This window comes from Lutra lutra, chromosome 12 (genome assembly GCF_902655055.1).
Source record: "Lutra lutra chromosome 12, mLutLut1.2, whole genome shotgun sequence".
Lineage (NCBI taxonomy): Eukaryota > Metazoa > Chordata > Mammalia > Carnivora > Mustelidae > Lutra > Lutra lutra.
The window spans coordinates 53,120,356-53,144,579 of NC_062289.1; the positions used below are offsets into that span (position 1 = coordinate 53,120,356).

The 24,224-nt window shown below is 34.4% G+C and overlaps 1 protein-coding gene and 1 non-coding gene across 2 annotated transcripts in view; one reads left to right on the forward strand and one right to left on the reverse strand.

Annotated features, from left to right (window-relative positions):
• SMCHD1 (structural maintenance of chromosomes flexible hinge domain containing 1) overlaps positions 1 to 24,224 on the forward strand; it is a 156,464-nt gene that overhangs the window by 49,548 nt on the left and 82,692 nt on the right. The window contains 12 exon segments of the mRNA XM_047697061.1: positions 229 to 319; positions 1,023 to 1,233; positions 3,761 to 3,881; positions 3,967 to 4,150; positions 5,451 to 5,645; positions 7,592 to 7,705; positions 8,283 to 8,389; positions 9,376 to 9,458; positions 9,630 to 9,743; positions 15,245 to 15,322; positions 15,402 to 15,521; positions 18,858 to 19,002. Coding sequence (XP_047553017.1) covers positions 229 to 319; positions 1,023 to 1,233; positions 3,761 to 3,881; positions 3,967 to 4,150; positions 5,451 to 5,645; positions 7,592 to 7,705; positions 8,283 to 8,389; positions 9,376 to 9,458; positions 9,630 to 9,743; positions 15,245 to 15,322; positions 15,402 to 15,521; positions 18,858 to 19,002 — 1,563 coding nt within the window.
• Positions 3,462 to 3,587, reverse strand: LOC125082783 (U4atac minor spliceosomal RNA). Its single transcript, XR_007122100.1, has one exon. It is a non-coding gene; the product is annotated as a U4atac minor spliceosomal RNA (small nuclear RNA).

Sequence of the window (24,224 nt, forward strand, 5' to 3'; positions counted from 1 at the left end):
CAGGGTTATGAGATCAAGCCCCATGTCTGGATCTCCGTCTGTTTGAAATATTCTCTCTCCTTCTCCACTTTTCCCCCTGCATGCCCCACCCTAAAAATAAATGCTTAGTATAGTGCTTAGCATCTACCAAATAGTAGTTATAAAATATTTTTTTGTGGATTATTATAAGAACTGTAATTTTATGAATTAATTGAATTAAAAGTATAAAGTTATTTTTCTGTATTTTAGGCATATTTATCATTACTATATTCATGGCCCAAAAGGAAACGAAAAACGTACATCAAAAGAAGTTGGACCTTTCAACAACATTGATATTGAAGTAAGATAAAAATCTTTCTTAGAATATTATAGATTATGAGTATCTGTTCCAGTTCCAAGTGACTCTGGATTAAGAAAATCAATTAGACCACCTCTCTCTCCCTGTGTTTCTCGGAAGTACTTTGGCAATTTGCTATTTAAGTAAAGAGATCATTGCTAGATATATTTGGGTTTTGAACCTTTATTTACTATAGTGTTTGATTTCTCTTTTTCCTCTGTCTTCTGTAGAGATAGGAGTAGTTGCTAAACAGCATGTCTCAAAGCAGGGAGAAAAAGGGTATAAATGTTTCTCTTTGTTCATAGAAGTCTTACGACAATGAAATAAGATTTTGAAGCACAGAACATTTGAATATTGGGTTCTCAATATCCTTTCCCACACACTGGAAGGAATTTCACATTATCCTTGTCCCACTTCCTACCTCTAAGCATGAAACTTAAAATGTACTCCTGAGTATCTGTTCATCAGCTCTGCTTTGCTCGCTCTTTGCTTACATTCTGTTTTTTTAGTAATATATTATATTCCTTATTGAGATGCTACTTACTGGTTATTTAACCCATATATAAATATATATATATAATTAAGCTACATGATTACTTGTATAAATACAAGTTTTTGCCTATTCTGTTGTTGGATTCTGTTTGTTGGATCAACAAAAGTGAATTCACCATAGAATTTAATTATTTTTGTTTTATTTTTATTTTAGATTTCTATGTTTGAAAAGGGGAAGGCACCTAAGATTGTCAACCTAAGGGAAATAGAAGATGACATGCAGACGTTGTATATAAACACAGCATCTGATAGTTTTGAGTTCAAGGCTCATGTTGAAGGAGATGGTGTAGTGGAAGGGATTATTCGATATCACCCTTTCTTATATGATAGAGAAACTTACCCTGATGATCCATGCTTTCCGTCAAGTATGTTAATTTGTTATCTTAGCTACAAAATGTGAAGTTGTGATTTAGGATTTTTTAACAATTATTAGTTGGGCTGTTAAGGCTAGATTAAATTAAACTTTGTTCCTTATTTGTATCTTAGGTGTTTATAATTTTTATGATTCTTGATTTTTGTATTTTGTATTCACTTCCAGATGAATAAAAAAAGCATTGGCTTTAAAGAACATATGTTCTTTTCTCATGGATTTCTTAATGAACTTTTAGCTATGTACTGCATATTAATCCTTAAATGTTCCCCACATTGTCTTCCCATTATCTTTGTGGATATTTATAAAGAAGCTTTGAACTTTATATAATCATGCCAGTTTTTTCTTTATGCTTTCTAATTTTGTCTTGCTGTGGAAAGCTTTCTTACACTTCAGGTTATAAAACGATCATGTAGTTTTATTTTTTAACCATTTTATGCTTAAATTTTTAATGCATTTATAATCTCCTTTTTTGCATATACGCAGAGGTAGGGCTTTGACTTAGTATTTTACATGTGAGTACTTGGTTTCCTAGCACCAGTTACTGAATGTTACTGTTTTTTAAATGGTTTGAAATATTATTTTTATAATAATAATAAGTTCCTGTAAGTACATAGATCTGGATTCTTTAAGGTATTAATGTATTTTATGTTTATATACGTGAGTAATGATACTCTTGTAGTTTTATACCATGTATTGATAGCTGTAGGGTAGGAAACTCACTATTCTTTTTTGAAAAAATTCTTTTTTTTTTTTTTTTAAAGATTATATTTATTTATTTGACAGACAGAGATCACAAGTAGGCAGAGAGGCAGGCAGAGAGAGGAAGGGAAGCAGGCTCCCTGCTGAGCAGAGAGCCCGATGTGGGGCTCGATCCCAGGACCCTGGGATCATGACCTGAGCCGAAGACAGCGGCTTTAACCCACTGAGCCACCCAGGCGCCCCATTTTGAAAAAATTCTTAAATCTTTTGCTCTTCTGGATAAATTTTGGAATTACTAATTATATTCCCTTGGAAAAATCCTAGTGGAATTACTGAAATTGCATTGAATTCATAGATTAATAATATAAAATTTTCTCATTCAGAATACTTGCTTAGTGTATTTTTAGTCTTGTGTGTTCTGGAACCAGATTTCCTAATTTGAATCCCATCTTTGCCACTTTCTGTTGTGTAAACTTTGACAAACTACTCCTTATCACCATATTTCGATCTGTGAAATGGGAGGTAGTTTATTTCCTTGTTGAGGTGTTGTGAATGTTAGGTAAGAAACCACCAATGCAAATCCTTAGAATAGTGCCCAGCATTATTGAGTAAGTTATTACTCAGTGGCTCTACCTCCCATGATTTTGCTGAGCCCTTTTTTTAATTTGACATTTGTAATTTTTGTATGCTGTAGACAAAAAGATAAAGTTCATCAAATGAGATCTTAAAATAAGAACGGATAGGTTGATTGATCCAGAGGGGTTCTCTAAAAGCAAAGTGATTTGGTTTGATAGAAAGGAACTTCTTTATGTTTTTAGGGGGGAAAAAAGGGCTTATTTTGGGTGGGTGCCTTTTTGCCAAAATAGCTAAGGTGATACTGTTTCAAGATCATAGTGTTTGATCCTTATTTGAGTATATGAAAATGTTTTGGTAAGAAACATAAAAATGTTATAGGCAGTTGTGCTAATTATGTGTTTGATGCTTTTTAGCATAATAATTCTAGCTGTGTATCACCTGAATCTGATGTTTGAGAAGTTAGTATTTAAAATAAAATTAAATTTAGTATTGATTGATTTGGTCATACTAGGTAAAGTTGTTGCTACTAGACACTGTAGATTTCCCAATGATTTTTATGTGAACATACTAGTTCTGACAGAATTATGAAACTTGTTATTTGAAGTACAGGATTCAAGCTTCTATATTTGTAGGGAAGAGGGCTTCTGCTATAGGGTATAATCTCTGCATGTGTGATCCTTTTACTCTATAAATAGATTTTGAAGCTTGCAGGCTCAGCAGCTAGTGTAGTATCCCTAACACAGATTGATAAGTATATAAGAAACTATATATTGACATAAATCAGAGACACCCACGGGTAATGTGGAACCACTTTGGAAATCTGCCTGTGTGAGGGCAAACTAAGAGTAAAGCTGTCATTAAGTTTTTTTTTTTTTTTTTTTGCTTTATTTAAATATTAACCTGTTTTTTATACTTTCAAATCTGGGGGGGAAAAAAGGTTTTGTTTTTTCCAAAAATTGCACCAAGATAAAGCAAAGCTTTAGTTGATGTGAGTGTGTTGTTTAGGCGTTAGCAGTACTGTCCTCACTAGACGTTCATTGGACAGTAGCGCAACCCCAAGAAAAGGATGGTTTGTCATTAAGTTTTATAGACAGCAAGCAATGTGAGAGATCTTATGAGCTTTCAATACAGTTTTTCTGAAGCAACTTTAATATTTCACTTAAAGAAGTTAGTTACTCAGTGGTAAAAAATTGCATAAATTTTATAGCAATAAACTGTTTGCTCCACTCATGCCTTTGCTTTAGAATTAAAAGATGAAGATGATGATGATGATTGTTTCATACTTGAGAAAGCAGCAAGAGGGAAAAGGCCTATTTTTGAATGTTTTTGGAATGGACGGTTAATACCATATACATCTGTTGAAGAGTAAGTTTTGATTTTTGCTGAAATTACATTGTTTTATAAATCTAATTTTTACCAATTATAATATTAATATTTTGTTCTGTTCAAGCTTTGACTGGTGTACTCCTCCAAAGAAGAGAGGGCTTTCACCAATTGAATGTTATAATAGAATATCTGGTGCATTATTCACTAATGACAAATTCCAGGTCAGCACAAATAAACTGACTTTTATGGATCTTGAGCTAAAATTGAAAGATAAGAACACGCTTTTTACAAGGATTTTAAATGGACAGGTATGATTTTAAATATCAATCTTGAATATTTGTGTCTGTTCTATTTTAGGTACATTGAAAGTCACATATTAATAGATTTGTACTGATAATTTACATGCTTTTTTATTAAATTGAAAGATATATAAATTTTTTTCATGAGCATTTATGTGTTGACATTACTCAAAAATTTCAAACTGATTAGACTGTTTGGATAAAATGTACAGATCTTTATTTAGATCTTAATATCAAGACCTTGACAGTGAGTAGAAGCTACAGAAGCATGTGAATTTGATGAGAGCATATGAGAACAATATTATATACTACAAGAGCTATATATTGAAGTGCAGTATAAAAATTTGGTATGCTTAATTTTTTTAATGATTAAGATACTGTTTTTCCAACTGTAAGTCACAAAAATTTAAGGTGAAATCATTTTTAATTTTGTCCCATTTTTATTTGGAAATGGTATATTAATAGAGTAAGGTATATAAGAAGAAATAAATTTAACTTTATGTATTATCTTCCATGAAAGCATGTAGTGTGAAGATTTTCTTCCTTACTAATTCTTTGAAAGACAGGCATTAAACAGCTAATGCTTAAGTATAAATCTCTTATCTCCCAACAGGGCAAAGAACAGTAAGAAATAACACATTTTCTTATGTATTATTAGAAAATACTTCATTTTCATTTCATGTTTTAATTTTCTTGAATAGGCAATATGTATATGTAATATGTAACTAAAAGGAAAAATGTGTTTTGTACAGTAGTGTTTCTCAACTCTCTTTTCATTACCATCCTCATAAGGAGCTTTTTAGGCTTTTTTCTCCCTAGTCATTCCCCCAATGATATTTTCATACTATAGATATACTGTATATGCTTACTATATATATGTATATTCGTGCTTGATAAATGGAAAGAGATTTTTATCACTTTGTTGAGAATGTGTATGGTTCACAGCAAGGAGCCTTCCGCTTATCACTTTCCCGTAGCCAGCCAGCTAGTTCTCTTTCTCCTAGGCAGCCAGTGTTCATCATTTTTGGTTTATTCTAGCATTTATACAAGGGAAGGAAATCTTTGTTATTGGTAGTAACCATTGAGACCTTGGTTCCAAAGATGATAGCAAAAATTTTCTTTCTTAGCAATGCTTCTGTTAGAAATCTAAAATTATATGGGAAAAAGCTCCAGGAACATGTTTTAATTTTTTTTAGGTTTTCTGAGGGTGGGGTATGTGGGAGGAAAAAAGGAATGAATGACAGTGTTTGCGGTTATATTTGTTTACTAGTAGCTATATTTCATAGAACGTTAAATAAATTTTTTACAGGAACAGCGAATGAAAATTGACAGAGAATTTGCTTTATGGCTGAAGGACTGTCATGAAAAGTATGACAAACAAATAAAATTTACATCTTTTAAAGGAGTAATTACACGTCCTGATCTTCCTTCTAAAAAGCAGGGCCCCTGGGCGACATACTCAGCAATAGAATGGGATGGAAAAATATACAAAGCAGGACAGCTGGTAGGTTTAACTTATTTCTAGATTCAATTTTTAATAGAATTTAAAACTAAATTATTATTTAGTATTAGAATTTAACAACAAAATAAATGCATGTATTTGGTTCCTCAGGAGCCAGAAAAGAATGAAAAGGTCAAACTGATTTTTTTTTTTTTTTTAAATTTATTTGACAGAGATCACAAGTAGGCAGAGAGGCAGGCAGAGAGAGAGGAAGGAAAGCAGGCTTCCTGCTGAGCAGAGAGCCCATGCCGGGCTCGATCCCAGGACCCTGGGATCATGACCTGAGCCGAAAGCAGAGGCTTTAACCCACTGAGCCACCCAGGTGCCCCACAAACTGATTTTAATTATATAATTTAGCATGGCAGTTTTTAGAAAACTGTTTGTTCCCCCAAAGTCTCAATTAGCAAGGTTTTTATTTTTTTCTTGCACTAAACTTTACTCAAATGCCAAGTCTTAATTTTTTTATGTGATATGAAGTAATGAATTTTTTTTACTAAATTTTTATTGAATATGCCACTTGTAAGTCTGCTTGTTGACCGTATTACGGAGAATGAAGAGATCTAGGAGAGGTCCTTCATCCTTGGGGATATGATAGTCTAAAATCAGACATAACCTGAATATAAGTAATAGTAAATGAGAAGGGAATAAGTGCTATGGAAAGAGAGATGAATACTGCTTTGGCAGTTTGGAGGGAGAAGAGAGGATTTTCTGACTTTGGATGGGCCTGGGAGAAGAGCAAATCATTAAATTCTTTGGGCAAGGGGCGCCTGGGTGGCTCAGTGGGTTAAAGCCTCTGCCTTCAGCTCAGGTCACGATCCCAGGGTCCTGGGATCAAGCCCCGCATCGGGCTCTCTGCTCAGCGGGGAGCCTGCTTCCCCCCCACCCCTCTCTGCCTGCCTCTCTGCCTACTTGTGATTTCTGTCAAATAAATAAATAAAATCTTAAAAAAAAAAATTCTTTGGGCAAGAAGTGCATTTGTAAGGACCTTGAAAAAGGTAGAGACTTGGATGCTTGTACAAATATTACAAAGGTCAAAGGGCATCCATTTACTCTGTAAATTCAAGTCATCATCATATATTTAAAGCTTTGGAATTTGATGTGATCACCAGAGAGGTAGTGTATGTAACTGGAGCCTGGTTTTTCCAATATATGGGGGTGATTAGAATGAAAAGGATGAGCCAGCAAAGGAAAATAGAATGGATAAACTGATGAGATACAAGGAAACTAGGAGAATATGGTATCCCTGAAGTCAAGTGAAGAGTTACAAGGAAGAGGAAGTGATCACTTCTGTCAAATTCTGTATGGTTGTTAAGGTGCTTTCTCAAAGACCATAATCTGAGCACAGACAATGATAGAGGTTAAGTGCAGCAAAACAGCCAGTAGTAAAGTTGGATTGTCCCGCAGTCTGTTGTATGTGGAAGGAAATAGTTAAGAAATGAGCTGAGAAAGTAGATTTTTGTATGAACTATGGTAGTCCTTCTCAGGAGTTTCTATGAAAGTTATTCTTAGATTCTTAAGGCCAAGTAAGGAAATACCATTGGCAAGCTTTAAGCCAGTTAATTTAAAAGAAAGAATTTGTCAGAGTTTGTAATTACTATTCAGTAGTCTGAAAGCAAGATTTTGTGGGGAAAAAGGGTTTGAAGGATACTGGCTTTCATAATTAACTTTGAAGGATTTATGGACCTTTTAGAAAACATGCAAAGCTATGACATTTTTGTATGAAGAAGCCACTGTGTCTTTACAGAGATTTGTTAAGAGTAAGTGGAAAACTTGTATAAGTAAATATAAATAAATATAACTTTATTAGAATATTAGGATGCTTTTTTCAGTAATTTTTCTGATAGATACCGAGTTTTTCCCTTGGATGAAACAATTCTATGAGATAGTTATTAATATTAAGCCTGTTTTAGTAAATACTAAAAGCCTTTTTTCTAATAACTAAATATTAGGTCAAGACAATCAAGACACTTCCTCTCTTTTATGGAAGCATAGTAAAATTTTTTCTCTATGGTGATCATGATGGAGAAGTATATGCCACAGGAGGAGAGGTTCAGATTGCAATGGTAAGATACCAAGTAATGAAAATTTTTTGTTGAAAGTTTCTTGGTACTGCTTACTTTTGTTTAATGCTGAAATAAAGATACTGTAGTTTATATTTTGCTAGCATTTGGTTTTTACTGTTGGATAAAGTATTGTTAGCATGAATTTTTATGTTTCTTATTTGGTGTTTTAAATAATCTATAAAGCTTAATATCTGGATGCCCAACATTTAACAAACATGTGTATGTTATTTCTAGTTGTCCAAGTGATTTTGTAAAGCATTTGTAAATTTGTAAAAACATTTCATCCACGTTGGAGTAAAAATTGGAGCCAGAATTCTTTCTCAGGAGTGAATAACTCCAAAACTAAAGTGGGATTTATCCTTCTCCCATGTTCTTGTTAATATTTGAATGATATTTAATTATGCCTAAGGAGGTTACATGAAAAATAGAAATATACTCTGTGATATAATGTAATAATAGCTATTATGATATATATGCTGAATTAGGGTATAATATGTTTCTTCCAAAGAAACAAGTTTTTATGCAGCCAAATTTGAATCTTTTTTTTGAAATGTTGATGTAAATTTTTTTTTTTCAGGAACCTCAGGCACTGTATGATGAAATAAAAACTGTGCCAATTGCAAAGCTCGATAGGACAGTTGCTGAGAAAGCTGTGAAAAAATATGTAGAAGATGAAATGGCAAGGTAATTCACATTTCAAAATGCAAGATAAGAATAACAAGAAACTAGAAAATGAATTGTAGTGCTTTTAACTGTTCTTGAATATGTTGTTATGGACACATAATTAGACATTTGTAGTCTTAGATTTATACATTGTGATGAACTTCTTGCTGTTAAAAAAAAATGAGAGCTCTGGTTGTGAAACAGATTCCTATATTTGTTTTGTATAAAATTTACTCCTTTTTCTATAACTAAAGTGTTACTGTTAGAGGCACCATGAATCTGGTATGTTAGAAAACAACTTGGTTTGACCTACAACTAGAAGAAAATTATAGTAACTGTTGAGAGGTAAAGATTAGTTAGGTAAGATTGGTAAAGATTGATGAGGGGATTAGTACAAGAAAAGTAAAGGTAAGTAGAAAAACAAAACTCTTTGTAGCTCTTTTTTTTTTTTAATTTTTTGAGGTTTTATTTATTTATTTGACAAAGACATAGCGAGAAAGGGAACACAAGCAGGGGAAGTGGGAGAAGGTGAGGTAGGCTTCCCGCTGAGCAGGGAGCCTGATGCGGGGCCCGATTCCTGGACCCCGGGATCACGACCCAAGCTGAAGGCAGGTGCTCGCTCAGGCACCCCTGTTTGTACCTCGTGTATAGCTAATGATGCAGTCATTTTGATTCTTAGTGAATCTCACTAATAATTCTTCTATTAAAAGTTTATCTTCTCTTCCAAAGGTAACTTGTATTATAAAAGAGCAGAAAACCACCAAAAAATGGACAAATCCTGACAATTCCTGACTCTTAACACCAAGAGATTTTGTATTACTGTTTCAGGAGCCACAGTAATAGTTAGGGAGGAAAAAATTTATAGATTATTAACATATAGAAGTTTAGCTTTAACCTTTCAAAATATATCAGAAATAAATATTCAAATTTCTAGTGACTTCTCTTTATCTCATTAAGACCATAATTAATATAGTTCATGAAACATTAATGTGCTTGTTTCATAATAGGCTCCCTGATAGATTGTCAGTAACTTGGCCTGAAGGAGACGAATTATTGCCAAATGAGATTAGACCTGCTGGAACCCCCATTGGTATGTTTTTTTTTCCCCCCTTAATATGGAAAAAATGCTTTTGATGTACTTTATGTATTTAATTTGTAAAAGACCGTGACAAATTAAAATGCAGTATTCAGACCTAGCAGGCTCATCCCCCTTTTTTTGGGTATAACTAAGACATTCTTATTTTAAATTTTGGACTGATAGGTGCATTAAGAATTGAAATACTGAATAAAAAAGGGGAAGCAATGCAAAAGCTTCCAGGAACAAGTCATGGAGGGTCAAAGAAACTCCTGGTTGAGCTCAAAGTTATATTACATTGTAAGTATGCAAACTAATTTGGATCTTTAATATTGTTCTTAAATGTGTAATACAGGTTTTAACATCTTCATATAATCATTGATTTAGCAATCTGATAGACACAGTAGATTTAAGTTCAGAATTTCAAATGTGTTATGACTAATTTTTTAATGATTTTTCTGTTTTTTGTTTTTTGTTTTTAAATTCTAGTCTGAATTTTCCCAAGTAGGTAACTGTGGACTAAAATAAGATATGGTGTATATTTTTATAGGAATTTGTACTAGATAGGAATTCAGATTAGATAATCCCCAAAATATACTATAAATAAAAAAAACTATGGCTCTGAACCTGTAGGCTAGAAATACTTGGTTTAAATTAGAGGCCTGGGGGAGGGGGGTTGGGAGGGGAGTAGGATTATGGACACTGGGGAGGGTATGTGCTATGGTGAGTGCTGTGAAGTGTGTAAACCTGGTGATTCACAGACCTGTACCCCTGGGGATAAAAATATATGTTTATAAAAAATAAAATTAATAAAAAAAAATTAGAGGCCTGGTGGAAGAGAACTGGGTATTGCTCATCTTGTATTTCCCTAATTTGAATCGTCTTGTTTGTTTCCTCTTCGTTGTTTTTGTCTTGACTGCCTAAAAGTATTTTTACTTCTTATGTTTGATAATCTGTTCTATCATTATATACTTTTTTTTTTTTTTTTTTTTTGTCAAATTCACTTTTATTAAAATTTCTTTAAAGGGTACTAGGGCTTTTAAATCTAACACAGATGAAACATGCCATCAAAAGAAAACAAAATACTTCGTAATGTATCTTTTAGCTACACTGCCTTTTAAAAAGTTTCTTTTGCTAATTGCATTTAGTGATTACAGAATAAATTGTTGCATTCTTTGTGAACCTAGTTTATAAATTATCAGGCATTAACATGAAATAATTTGTTTATGAAACAGAGCAGTAACATAAAGGCATTTTACACAAAATTATATTTGATATGCAATTTTAACCACTCTTCCTCTTTATATTTATAAAAGTTATATTATCTATGAAAGTATTCACATTCTTCACATGAACATAAGCCAGAGAGTTGACCTGTTAATGATGTTTGTAACATTACTTATGAGTCAAGACTTGACCAAAATCTTTATGGAATTAGAATATATCTTTGTTATCCTATACTTTTTGTCCCTTAAAAACAGTTTAACACACAAAGCTAGGTGAATATGTGATTAGCTCTACATTCATCCATTTAGTAAAAGTTTATTGAGGATTGATGTGCCAAACACTGTGCTAGTTCTGAGAAAACAATTGTTAGCAGGACAGACATAATCTCTGCTCTTAAAAAGATGACATTCTAGTGGGGGAGACATATTTTCTTTTAAATCTCAACAAATAAAAAAATTTACAAGTTGTATAATGAAAGAAATGTGCAAAGAACTAAGATAAGGGTTGGCGCTAGGTAGGCACAGTTTCCGGTAGGATGGGACAAAAAGAAATGAGAAAGAAACAGCTATTTGAAAAACGGTGGGTGAGGGTATGTTTTCTCCCACCGCCTCGCTAATCCCCCAAAGTGAATATTTATATGGTACTGCACTTCCCTAGTGATACATTTTTATTCATAGTATAACCATATACGTACTTTTAAAATGTGTGTAGAGCAGTTACAGCAAAGAATGGAAATAAATACATCCTCTAACCACTATAAAAATACTGTAGAGAAAAACTGTGAACGCAGTGAATTACTATAGTTTATACAAAGGTTCCTTTCTACATGTACAATTGTGAGTCTCAGAGCCAGGATTATTCGACTGCAGAGGATGAAATAGAACCCCTGGTTTAGTATATAAACATCACCTTGACTTCTTTGGGGTGAGTTGGACATACCATGATCTGGTAGTGACGGCGACACTTCCCCCGGACCGCCTTTTTGGACCCTCACCCGCTCCTTTGACTTTGGTGAATGCGGCACAAGCCCTGGTCCCCCTTTGGGGGCGGGGTCCGCCGTCCTCATTATATACTTTTGTGTCTCATCCATGAATTTTAAAGACACAATATTTTATTCAGTGTATGTTTATTTCGAACATTTAAAAACTAGTCAGTGATCATTTTTACCTTGTATAAATTTGTTAGGTGTCTCAGCCTTGGCTGTTTGGCTAACTTAATTTATTGATATACTTGTATTTTTGGCCTCTGTCACCCTCTACATCGTACTTCTCCAACTTTGTGTATGGTGGGGGGGGAGCTTAGAACAACATATATTTATTAGAGCTCTGTAGATCATACATCCAGGATGGGTTTCATTGACTAAAATCAGAGTGGCAGTAGTATTGATGGGGGCGCCTTGGTCATTCGGTTGGGTATCTGCTTTCAACTCAGGTCATGATCCTAGGGTGCTGGGATTGAGCCCTGCAATTGGGCTCCCCCCCTCTCGTGCTCCCCCTGCTTGGGCTCTCTCTCTCTCTCTTTCTGTCAAATAAATAAATAAAATAAAATTTTAAAAAAAAAAGTGTCAGCCGGATTGTATTCCTTCTGGAGGCTTTAGGGCAGCCTTTCCTCTTCCACATTCTAGAATCTATATTCTTGGCTTGTGGCCCATTTCTCCATCTTCAAAGTCAGTAGTGTAGCATTCTCCAGTCTCTCTGTGACTCTGACTCTCCTGCCTCCCCCACCTCATAGTTTTTTTTCCAATCAAAAATACTTTTTATTATGTTAAAATACATATAACATAAATTTATCATTTTAACCATTGTAAGATATACGTTCATTGGCATTAAATACATTTATACTGTTGTGCAACCGTTAACTACTGCCCATCTCCAGAACTTTTTTTATCATCCCAGACTAAAACTCAGTAGTAATAACTCCCCATCACTCCTTCCCCACAATCTCCTGGTAATCATTGTTCTACTTTCTGTCTCTATGAATATGACTATTTTAGGTATCATAGTAAAATACATGAAATCACATTCTAGTGTATGTATGTACCATATTTTGTTTCCATTTATTCATTGATGGATACTTGGGTTGCTTTTATTTTAGTAGGTATTGTGAATAATGCCACTGTGAACATTGGTATGCAAATATCTGTTTGAGTCTCTGATGTCATTTCCTTTGGATACATACCCAGATGTGGAGTTGCTAGATCATATGGTAATTCTAATGTGTAACCTTTTGAGGAACTGCCATAACTGGTTTTCACAGTGGCTGCACAGTTTTACATCCCTGGCAGCAATTCACAGGTGTTTCAGTATCTTCACATCCTTGCCAACATGTATTCTGGGTTTTTTTTGGTAAAAGGCATCCTAATTGGTGTGAAGTGATATTTTGTGGTTTTGATTTGCATTCCATTAATAATGAGTGAAATTGAGCATCTTTTTATGTGCTTATTGATCATCTCTATATCTTTTTTAGAAAAATGCCTATTAAGATCCTTTGCTCACTTTTTAATTGGATTGTTTTTTATTGTTGAGTTGTAGGTGTTCTTTATACTTGGGTAATCCTTATCAGATACTATATAATTTGGACATACTTTCTTTTCATTCTGTGGACTGCCTTCTCACCTATTGGTGTTTTTTGATGCAGAAAATGTAATTCTGATGTAGTCCAATTTTTCTGTGTGTGTATTTTTTTTAAGATTTAATTTGAGAGAACATATGGGGGGGGCAGAAGGGGAGGGAGAGGAAAGGAAGAGGGAAAGAATCCTAAGCAGGCTCTGCATAGTCTGATGTAGGGATGGATCTCATGACCCTGAGATCACCACCTGAGCTGAAACCAAGAGTCAGACACTCAACCAACTGAGCCACCCAGGTGCCCCTGATTTTTCTGTTTTTGCATTTGTTGCCTTTGCCTTTGGTATTCTATCCAAGAAGTCATTGCCAAATCCAGTGTTAGGAAGCTTTTTCTTTCTTTCTTTTTTTTTTAATCTAAGATTAGTTTTATCATTTTAGCTCTTACATTAAGTTCTTTGATCCATTTTGATTTTAATTTATATAGATTAATTTCTTTTGCATGTGGATATCCAGTTTTCATAGCACAAATAATCAGAAACATGTTCTTTCTCCATTGAATAGTCTAGGCATTCTTGTCAAAAAACATTTGACCATACATTCAGGGGTTTATTTCTAGGCTCTCTGTATATGCCAGTAACGCACTGTTTGGATTACTATAACTCTAGTAAACTTTGAAAGGAAATGTGAGTTCTCTAACTTTGTTTTTCTTATTTAGAATTGTTTTGACTGTTTGTGTCCCTTAAGATTCCAAGTACATTTAGTACTGAGTTTCCTATTTCTGCAAAAAGTGGTATTGGGTTTTGATAGGGATTATATTGCATCTATAGATCAGCTGGATTTATTGTCATCTTAATAATCCATAAACATGGGGCGCCTCGGTGGCTCAGTGGGTTGGGGCCTCTGCCTTCGGCTCAGGTCATGATCTCAGGTCCTGGGATCAAGCCCGTATCAGACTCTCTGCTCAGCAGGGAGCCTGCTTCCTCCTTTCTCTCTGCCGGCCTCTCTGCCTGCTTGTGATCTCTCTCTCTGTCAAATAAATAAATAAAATCTTTAAAAAAAAAACCCATCAACATGACTTGTATCATCCAGATGTGCTGAATTTATTGACTGATAATAAAAAAATAAAGTCACTTGAGGGATGCCTGGGTGACACAGTTGGTTAAATATCTGACTCTTGGTTTCAGCTCAGGTTGTGATCTCGGGGTCATGGGATTGTGCCCCATGTTCAGCTCCCCACTCATTGCGGAGTCTGTTTGAATTCCCTCTTCCTCTCTTTAAAAGAAATAGTTATAAAAAAAAAAAGTCACTTGAAATAATCCTTTTTTAATGTGGTTCTGTTAGCGACTTGATGTATGTTTTGGTTTTGTTTATGAATTGCTGTATTTTAATTCTGCTTTTTCAATTTTTAAGTCATTTATATAATTTCAAAGTCAGTAATAAACCTTCAGAGAAGTTATGTCATTCCTCTACTCTGTTTACTTTCTCCCTGTTTGGGTAGTAATTTTATTCATTTTTGGCTTATCTTTCCTGTGTTTCTTGCTATAATGCTGAGCAGGAACAAACATATTTATATTATTTCTTACTCTTCCTTATAAAAAAGGTAGCATATTTTATATGTATGTGTGTTTTTATTCCTTCTTTCACATAACAATAGGTCATTAGATCTTAGCAATTCTATATAAATAAGCTGATATTTTAGTCTTAGAAACTCTTAAGGAAAATTATTTTAAATATCAAAAGAAAATTATCTCTAATATTTTGTACCAGTGAATCTTATTTATGGAAACATTTTTAAGAATTGAAATAAAGGAATTTTAATGAACAAAGTGAATAATTTTCATTATGCAATTCACTTTTGCATAGGATAGCTTTAAATCCTTTGATGAAGTTTCAAAACAATTTCTAAAAATGTACAACAAATAAAGATATTTGATGCCAGTGTGACATTTCATATTCATGTTGTATATTCAGTTTCTCAAGGTATAAATATTTCTTTTTTCTTTTATTAAGCTTCAAATGGAAATAAAGAAATCATTTCACATATTAGTCAACATGGAGGAAAATGGCCTTACTGGTTTAAAAAAATGGGTGAGTTACTATTTTGAAAGTTAAAAATTATATCAGTATTATGTTGACTTGATTTTTAATTTCTTCTTAATTTGTCCAGAAAATATTCAGAAGTTGGGGAATTATACATTGAAATTACAAGTTGTATTGAATGAAAGTAATGCAGACACTTATGCAGGAAGACCACTACCATCAAAAGCAATTAAATTTTCTGTTAAAGGTAAGTGAAATACTATATGCCTACATATTATACTGAAGGTGGCATTTTAAATAAGGGGAGAATAGATAGGTAATTCAATAAAATATGTTTAGCCAGTTGTGATCATCATGAGCTTACAATGGCTTTATGATTCTGCTTCATAATCACATTTCTTCTTTAAGTTTTTATTTAAATTACAGTTTTAATATGTAGTGTAATATTAGTTTCAGGTGTATAGTACAGTGATTCAGCACTTCTGTACATCACCTGGTGCTCACCACAAGTGCACTCCTTACTTACCAGTTAACCCGTCCTCTTGCCCCCACCCCTCTGGTAACCATCAGTTTGTTCTCTATAGTTGTGTGTCTGTCTTGGTTTGCCTTTGTCTCTTTTTTCCCCTTTGCTCTGTTTATTTTGTTTCTTTGATTCCTCATGAGTGAAATCATACAGTATTTGTCTTTCTCTGACTTATCTTGCTTATCATAATAATCGGTAACTTTGTCCATGTCATTGCAAATTCATAATCCTATTTCTTTAAAATTTTTGAAGGCATCATCATTTTCTTCTCTTGCTGCTGGTAACACCTAAAGCTATTCTGTTTCCTGACCTTTGCATGTGTGAGCTGTTCTGCCCACCACCTTCACCCCATTCTTCCCTCTTCCCTGATGCCCAGCTGTTTGGAGAATCTTTTTGTTGTTGTTGTTCTACTTTCTGAAATTTTAAGTTCTAGGAAATTTTCTTGAATTACTTTGATTTCCTACTGTTTTCTACATCATTTTGTATTAAGACAGTGGAGGGGCTGCCTGGGTGGCTCAGTGGGTTAAGCCTCTGCCTTCAGCTCAGGTCCTGATCTCAGGGTTCTGGGATTGAGTCCCACATTGGGCTCTCTGCTAGGCAGGGAGCCTGCTTCCTCCTCTCTCTCTCTCTCTGCTTGTGATCTCTCTCTCTGTCAAAAAAAAAAAAAAAAAAAAGAAAAAAAAAAAGACAGTGGACATCTTGACTGGTATAGTAATATTCTTTTTTCTACTTTCCATCTCTTACTTTCCTATGTTATGGGAGATTCCTTTAACATGACATGCTACTACACTTTGTATTGAATTTTTCCTTTCTACTGTCATTTTATATTCTCTATTCACTTTTCAAAGCATTCTCTGCCTACTTTATGAATTCAGTATCTTTAATAATTCTCTGAGGCTATTAGTAATAGTGGTGGTCTTTTTTGAAGCATTTAAACTTTATTTATAGTCTGTTTCCTCCATGTTGTTTTTTTTTATGTTTGCCCTTTCATATAGCAGATGCTTTCTTACGTGACTGGTGAATTGCTTATATTTATCATAGGACATTTGAAAGCTTTTATTTCATTTAGGATGATGATGGGAATTTTTAGACTTTCTCTCTTAGGCTGTCTAGATTCCCCAAAGTAGAGCCTTCTTGTCTTCTGCTAGGAGGGTAAACACCTGGCTGCCAGCATTTTGGGAGCAAGCTGGGGAAGGCTCTCAAGGGTCTCAACCTACTGTATAATCTTTCAGTTGGTATTTTCAGCAAACTGTGACACTTTTAGTAGTGCTTTGTCCCTCAATTCTTAGCCCTACTCTCACCTTCCTCAGAGAATACGCTTCTGTTGCTGGGGCTGAGGAAGGCAGTTGACTGGTTTTGTGTATCGAGGGGTGGAGATCTAGGGAACTCTTTTCTCTTTTGAAGATTTATTTTAGAGAGAAAGTGCGAGAGAGAGCACAAATGGGGGAGGAGCAGAGGAAGAAACAGAATTTTAAGCAGATTGCACTGAACGTGGAGCCTGACATGGGGCTGGATCTCATGACCCTGAGATCAAGACCTGAGCAGATCATGAGTTGGACACTTAACCGACTGATCCAACCAAGTGCCCCACCACATTCTTTTAATAGCTGAAGAACACATACCATAGTATGGACATGCTATAGCTGAAGCAATTTCTGTTAACGTACATTTCGATCATTTCCAGTTTTTTGGCTATTACAAACCATGTTTCTATATGGAAAAATTTTATGCTGCTTTGTGTACATGTGCTAGAAATTCTCTAGGATGGATAAAAAGTGAATTGCCAAGGTGACAAGTGTGTGCCTTAACATTTTAAATATATTTGCTCTTCCAAAAGGTCGTACCAGGGAATCCTCACCAACAGACCATGAGAGTTGTGGTTTCCTTGTGCCCATTCCTGGCCAGCGTCTGTATTTATCTTGGGTGGTGGTCAGATTATTCAGTTATTAGATTTTGCACCTCTTCCCACCTTTCTTGGGCTCTCTATGTCATCTGTGAAAACCTATTCATTTCCTGTGCCCATTTTAATAGTTTAAAGCTGTGGCTCTCAAATTTGACTTTCTATCTTAATCACCTGGAGAGCTTTTTAAGACACTGATCTGTGGGGATCACTCCCAGAGTTTCTGGGTTTGAGTGAGCCCTAGAATACACATTTTTAACAATTTCTCAGGGGATGGCTGAAACTGTTTGACTAGAGGCCACGCTTTAAGAATAGCTGGTTTATAGAAGGCTTTTATGTATTCTGGATTTTAATCCCTTGTTGCATATGTTGTACATATTTCCTCCGATGGAGCATCTCTTTTAACTTTGTGTATTTTAACCAAGAAGATATTTTAAATTTTATCAAATATATTCTTTCATAGCTCTTGAGTACAGTAGTCCACCTTGTATACAGGGGATATGTTACAAGACCACTCCCAGTGGTTTTCTTGAAACTGCAGATGGTACCAAATCCTATATATACTGTTTTTCCTCTCTATATGCATACCTATAATGCAATTTAATTTACAAATTAGGGATAGTAAGATATTAACAATAAAATAGAACAATTATAACAATATACAATCTTTTTCTTTCTTAAAATATCTTATTGTATTACTATACTCACTCTTGTGATGATGCAAAGTGATAAAATGCCTATGTGGTGAGATGAAGTGAGGTCAATGACCTCGGAATGGTAACATAGTTTTAGGCTACTGTTGACCTTTTGACAGTATATCAGAAATAGGATCATCTGCCTCCGGACTATAATTAATCACAGATAAGGTGGGGGGACTTTGCCTTAGTTTTTCCTATGATAATGTTATAGACTTTTTATTCTAATAATTTCATAATGTAAAAAAATTTTTTTCTACCTCTGGAATTTTTCTTTTATGAATAGTGAGATAAAGATCTAACTTTTCCCAGGTGGCTTATAGATATGATTTATAATAGTTTTTTTAAAGATTTAAAATGCCATCTTTATTATAGTTTAGTTTCCTCTATATAAAATATGGCTGTTTCTGAGCTATAATGAATTTGATTATCATGTTTACTTTTTTTTTTTCTTTTTTTGTTAAGAGGGTAAACCAGAGAAGTTTTCATTTGGTCTTATGGATCCTCCTTTTCGTGTTGGAGTCCCATTCAATATCCCTCTGGAATTTCAGGATGAATTTGGTCATACTAGTCAACTAGGAAGTGATATTCAGCCAGTTTTTGAAGCAAGGTAATTTGAAGGATCAACCTATATGTGACTTTTCATATTTACTGAGCATTCAGTCTTCTTTTTTTAGCTTAAATTATTTATATGTGTTTAACTTCACATGTATCATTTAAAGTGTTTAGTGTATTTCATAATATCTGGGGGATTTATTTAGCCTGAGCTATGCTTTGTGACTACAGTGTCATATATAAAGTGCTTCACTAAAGTTTATGTTTTGACTGAATTTACTGTGAAAGTTGTTAAGGTGAGACTGATAATTCTGTCTTACTCTTGTTCTTTTTTTTTTTTTTTTTTTTTTTTTTTTGGCAGTACTATATGAAGTTATGGCTACTTAAACTTAGTGGTACTGGTCACTCTAATAGGTTTTAAACCTGGTAATACAATTTATTTTTATTTGTTTTTAAAACCATAACAATAAAGTTTATGATTTCCATGAAAGTTTGGGTCTTTCCATAGAATTTACCTTTATTTAATAGTTCTTTAGAGTATTGTGATTGGCTTATGTTAAGAAATAACTCTGAGAGGGGCACCTGGGTGGCTTAGTGGGTTAAAGCCTCTGCCTTCGGCTCAGGTCATGATCTCAAGGTCCTGGGATTGAGCCCCGCATTGGGCTTTCTGCTCCGTGGAGAGCCTGCTTCCTCCTCTCTCTCTCTCTCTCTCTCTCTCTGCTGGCCTCTGCCTACATGTGATCTCTGTCAAATAAATAAATAAGATCTAAAAAAAAAAAAAAAAGAAATAACTCTGAGAAACTTAACAGTGTGTCCGGTGATATGATTGAGGATGTTCACTATTTCCCCCTTAATTTTTTTAAGGTGCCTTGGGGGAAATTCTTGTTCATTCTCAAGAGCATGAATGCTAAGTGTTTCTTTTTTGCATTAGCTGCCAAATTGGTCATTTTGAGCCCACTTTTTATGTATGTTTTCTTCTGTTGTATCTATATACTTTTTCCCCCCTCATGTTGTAATTGCTCACTTTTTTTTTCTTTTTTAAAGGGTCTGTCCAACAATCTAACAATTGTAATTGTTCACTCTTAATCATCTGAGCATGTGCTGTATTCCAGGCATTTGCTAGCTAGACATATAGAAGTGAATAAGAACATAGTATTTGTCTTCTAGAAGCTCACAGATTAGTGAGATACTTTAGTGGTTAGATTTGTAGCATGGTTAAGTTCTTGAAAAATAATATATAGTTATAAAAAAATTCAAAATGAGTTTTTTAGTTCTATGTTCTCTTAAGTTGTAAAAAGTGATTATCTTTTGACCTGTTGCATACATTTGAATATTAAAGAGTAATGCAAGAGTTGAACACTTTAATGTGTTTGTTTAAAAATAAAACCCTAGAAGTAATCCTTCTAGTCACAAGTGGGAAAATATTAGTGCATTATATGACACCTATTATTGATTATAACTCCATTATCCTATCCTTGATAGGATATTCTTACAGGAGAAGTCTCTGTCACACATACATGTTTATATTTCGGGTTTTGAACTTAATTAAAAAATAATCCTGGTGGCATGGCCATGTGAATTTGTCTTCAACAAAGACCATTTTCTTAGTGGGGTTCTTGTTTTTGTTTTTGTTTATCAATGTTATGTGAATTTAAAAAAATCATTCATGCATGAAGCTTTAAAGAATCAAGTAGCTTGGTAAGGCTTATTTTAAAAAAAGTTTCTCCTCCTTCTGCCCTCTCTACCCCACCCACAGTCCACTTCTCAGAGAACCCCTTTTGACTTTTTTACTTGAATCTACTGGTAACTATTGCCATATATCTAAATTTTACATTGCTGTTTCTTCATTCTTCAGTTTTAGGTGTTATCTCTTGACTTAATGGTTATAGACAATTACATATTCTCTTAATACCATTTCTGTTGCAAGTAAGCTTCCTTCCTGTTCCTCTGTTCCTTGATAAAAGTTATATTGTGGGTTGGTCAGTATTTAGAGCTTGCTATATTGCAGTTATATAAATACTAGTTGCTTTATTGTATAACTTTGTTGCTACTACACTTTTTTTGCTAAGTTTATGACAAATTAACCTGTAAACTCTCTGCCAAATTGGTCTCTTCTCAAGATGTTTTGAGTGCATAGATAATCTATCAGTTTCATATTTTTGGAAACCTCTCCCTTGGAGCTTGTGATGTGCTACAGTTTGTACTGATTTTTCTGTTTGTTTGTTTTGTTTTTGGTTGTTGTAGTTGGCATTCTGTGTCATCTTTCTTCACCTTCATCCTGGGGATTCCCTCTGTCTTTTGTGTTAGGGAAATAAATAAAAACAACCTGCCCTCAACTTCAAAAACTTCTTCAGAATTTAAGAGAAAGAAAACAGTTTTACTATTGACTAAACCTTAAACCAGAATGTGATTATCATGGGCAATCTAATACAGAGACTGCAAAGACTGGAGGAAATCTTACTCCTCTATATAGATAAATGGCTAGCACTCATTACATTCATTTTGAAAGATAAAATGGCTAAGTATCATTATCACTGCTTGTGGGATTTGCAATTTGGAGTCAGCCAACTGGAAGTTAAGCCCAGGAAACTAGGAGATAGGGCTGTACTTTTTTTTTTTTTTTAATTTTTAAAAGATTTTTATTTATTTATTTATTTGACAGACAGAGACTACAAGTAGGCAGAGAGGCAGTCAGAGAGAGGAGGAAGCAGGCTCCCTGCTGAGCAGAGAGCCTGATGTGGGGCTCGATCCCAGGGTCCTGGGATCATGACCTGAGCTGAAGGCAGAGGCTTTAACCCACTGAGCCACCCAGGCCCCCCGTGGGCTGTACATTTTTTGATGATTACAATGCAGAGATATGGCTCTCAGGGCCCTAAAGAAATATTCCTTAATTGTGAGTCTGTTATGTGGTGTATTTTATTTGGCATTTAACTTTTCATGGCTCTCCAGTTTTTTGAAAGAATCCCACGTTCCTCTCCTTTTGCTGAACACATCCCTGACTAGGTTCCTATGAAGGAGTCCATGTGAGAGAAAGTTATTGCTCCAAAAATGCCTCAGTTCTACTTGATTGAATTGAAAGTTGAACACTATTTTCCTCAAAATTATGAAAGCATTGTTCCATTTTTGCTTTCTTCAAAATTACGAATGCATTGCTCCATTTTTGCTTTTTTAGCTTCTACTTCTGATAAATTTAAAATCACTTTCATTAATTTTCATTTTTGTGTTTTCTCTCTGAAGTTTATAGGATCTACTTTTAATTCTCAGCATGCAAAATTTTATAGTAATAAATCTTTGCATAGATCTCTACTTTATTTGAAGTATTTTGTTCTCTACTTTCCACCATCACTGTTTGCCCTTCCTGAGATCCTTATTTTTTGGCACTGAACCTTCTGAAGTGCTTCTTTGATTTTCCTAATTTTTCTTTTTGTGTTCCTGCTTTCCTTTCTGACAGATTTTTCAGCTTTATCTTTACAACCTTTCCATTGAGTTTTTCCTTGCTGCTCTATTTTTTTTTTTTTTTTTAAGATTTTATTTATTTGTCAGAGAGCAAGAGTGCACATGAGCAGGGGGAGAGGCAGGCAGAGGGAGAAGCAGTCTCCCTGCTGAGCAAGGAGCCTTATGGGGAGCTCAATCCCTGGACCCTGGGGCCCTGACCTGAGCTGAAGGCAGTCGCTGAATTGACTGAGCCACCTAGGCATCTCTCCTCACTGCTTTGTTTTTAATATCCAAGTGTTTTTCTTGGTTTTCTCAACTTTTTTTTGTAGATCTTGTTCTTGTTTTATGAATGTGTAATACACTTTTCACTGATAAGTGGTAGTTTTTTGTGTTTTGTTTTGTATTTTTAAAGTTTACATGCACAGGAAATTTTTATTTCTCCAATTTAGATGCTGTTTGTTTGTTTGTTTGTTTGTTTGTTTTTGTTGTTGTTGTTGTTGTTGTTTTGTCTCTTTAGAAACCTGGTAATTTTTGGTCATCTGCTGATAACTGAATGGCTAATATGCAGATAAGGAAACTCAGAGTGTGGGAGAAGTTGTTGGCTGAACTCCACTGCAGGATGATATATGTCTGTAATGCTTTATTGGAGGGTCTTTTTTCTTGGGCTAGGCAGTTTTCTCCAATATTTGTTTGGAAATAATTTTATTTTCTTGCCTGATGGGGAACAGTTTGGCAGTCCAGGTTCCTAGTCAGTCCAGGAGCAAGGTTGGGGTGGAAATAGGGCCGGGAAGGTCTCAGCATCCATATGCATTCATTCGAGATTATCCCTTCTATTCTTTTTAGGATTTTACCCTATCTTTAAATTTATCTGCTCCTCCCTGGTTTGGATTTTCTCTGCTTTAGCCTTTTCAGAGATTAATCTTCTAGTCAGCTGCCAGAAGCCAAGAGGGGAGATCTGGGGATCCAGATTTTCATTATTCTTATTTTCCACCTTTCTGTTTGCCCCTACTTCTAGAGGCATGTAATAGCACCAGTGCCAGAGAGGTGCATAGGAATTCTGGACCATAAATTGATTTCCAGCTTTTTCCTTTCCTGTTTTAGGGTTCAGTTTTCTTGGCAGACTACTAAGTCCTGTTTTCTAGCAGATAAGTTTTGTTGTCCTTGTCTCTTTTTCCTTTCCTTCTATTTCTTAGCCTTTAATAGTAAATGAAAGAAATCCATTTGTTCTTAAATTAGAGATGTAAGAGATAGTGAAAGCAGATGTGTGTGTTTAATGTCCATTTTCCCCAGGGATTCTGTTTTATCTTACACATCATTCATAGCTTTTTTCAAACAAGGCATGCTGTTTAATTTTTATGATTTATTCATATAATACCTACAAATACTTAAATTCGATTCTTCAGAAAAATTTGGCTTTTTCTCCCCCATAGTGTATCTTTTACTTTTATTCCTACTCATCTTACTTCTTGACAGGGGTAAAATGTTTACACTGTAATGACCTACATGTAGTCAAAGGCTATTTAGGAATGAAATTGCTCATGATAATAGATTAGGGAATCTTAGTGTATATTCTAATGAGTTTATATCATAAGGCTGTACTTGATTTTTTAGACTTTAATAAAATTGCTTTTCAGTTTAATAAGTGTCAGAAACTCTCTAATATCTTATTGGATGAAAGATTTGAAAAAAAAAAAAAAGTGGCGAAATCTGAAGATCTCCCTAAATCTGGCCTATTTGGTTATTTCCTTTTCTTGAACTGTATACATGGTCTAGCATTTTATTATTTCCTGCCTTGTATCTTATTTAATAAATGAAGCTTTACATTTTAAATTTATCATTTAC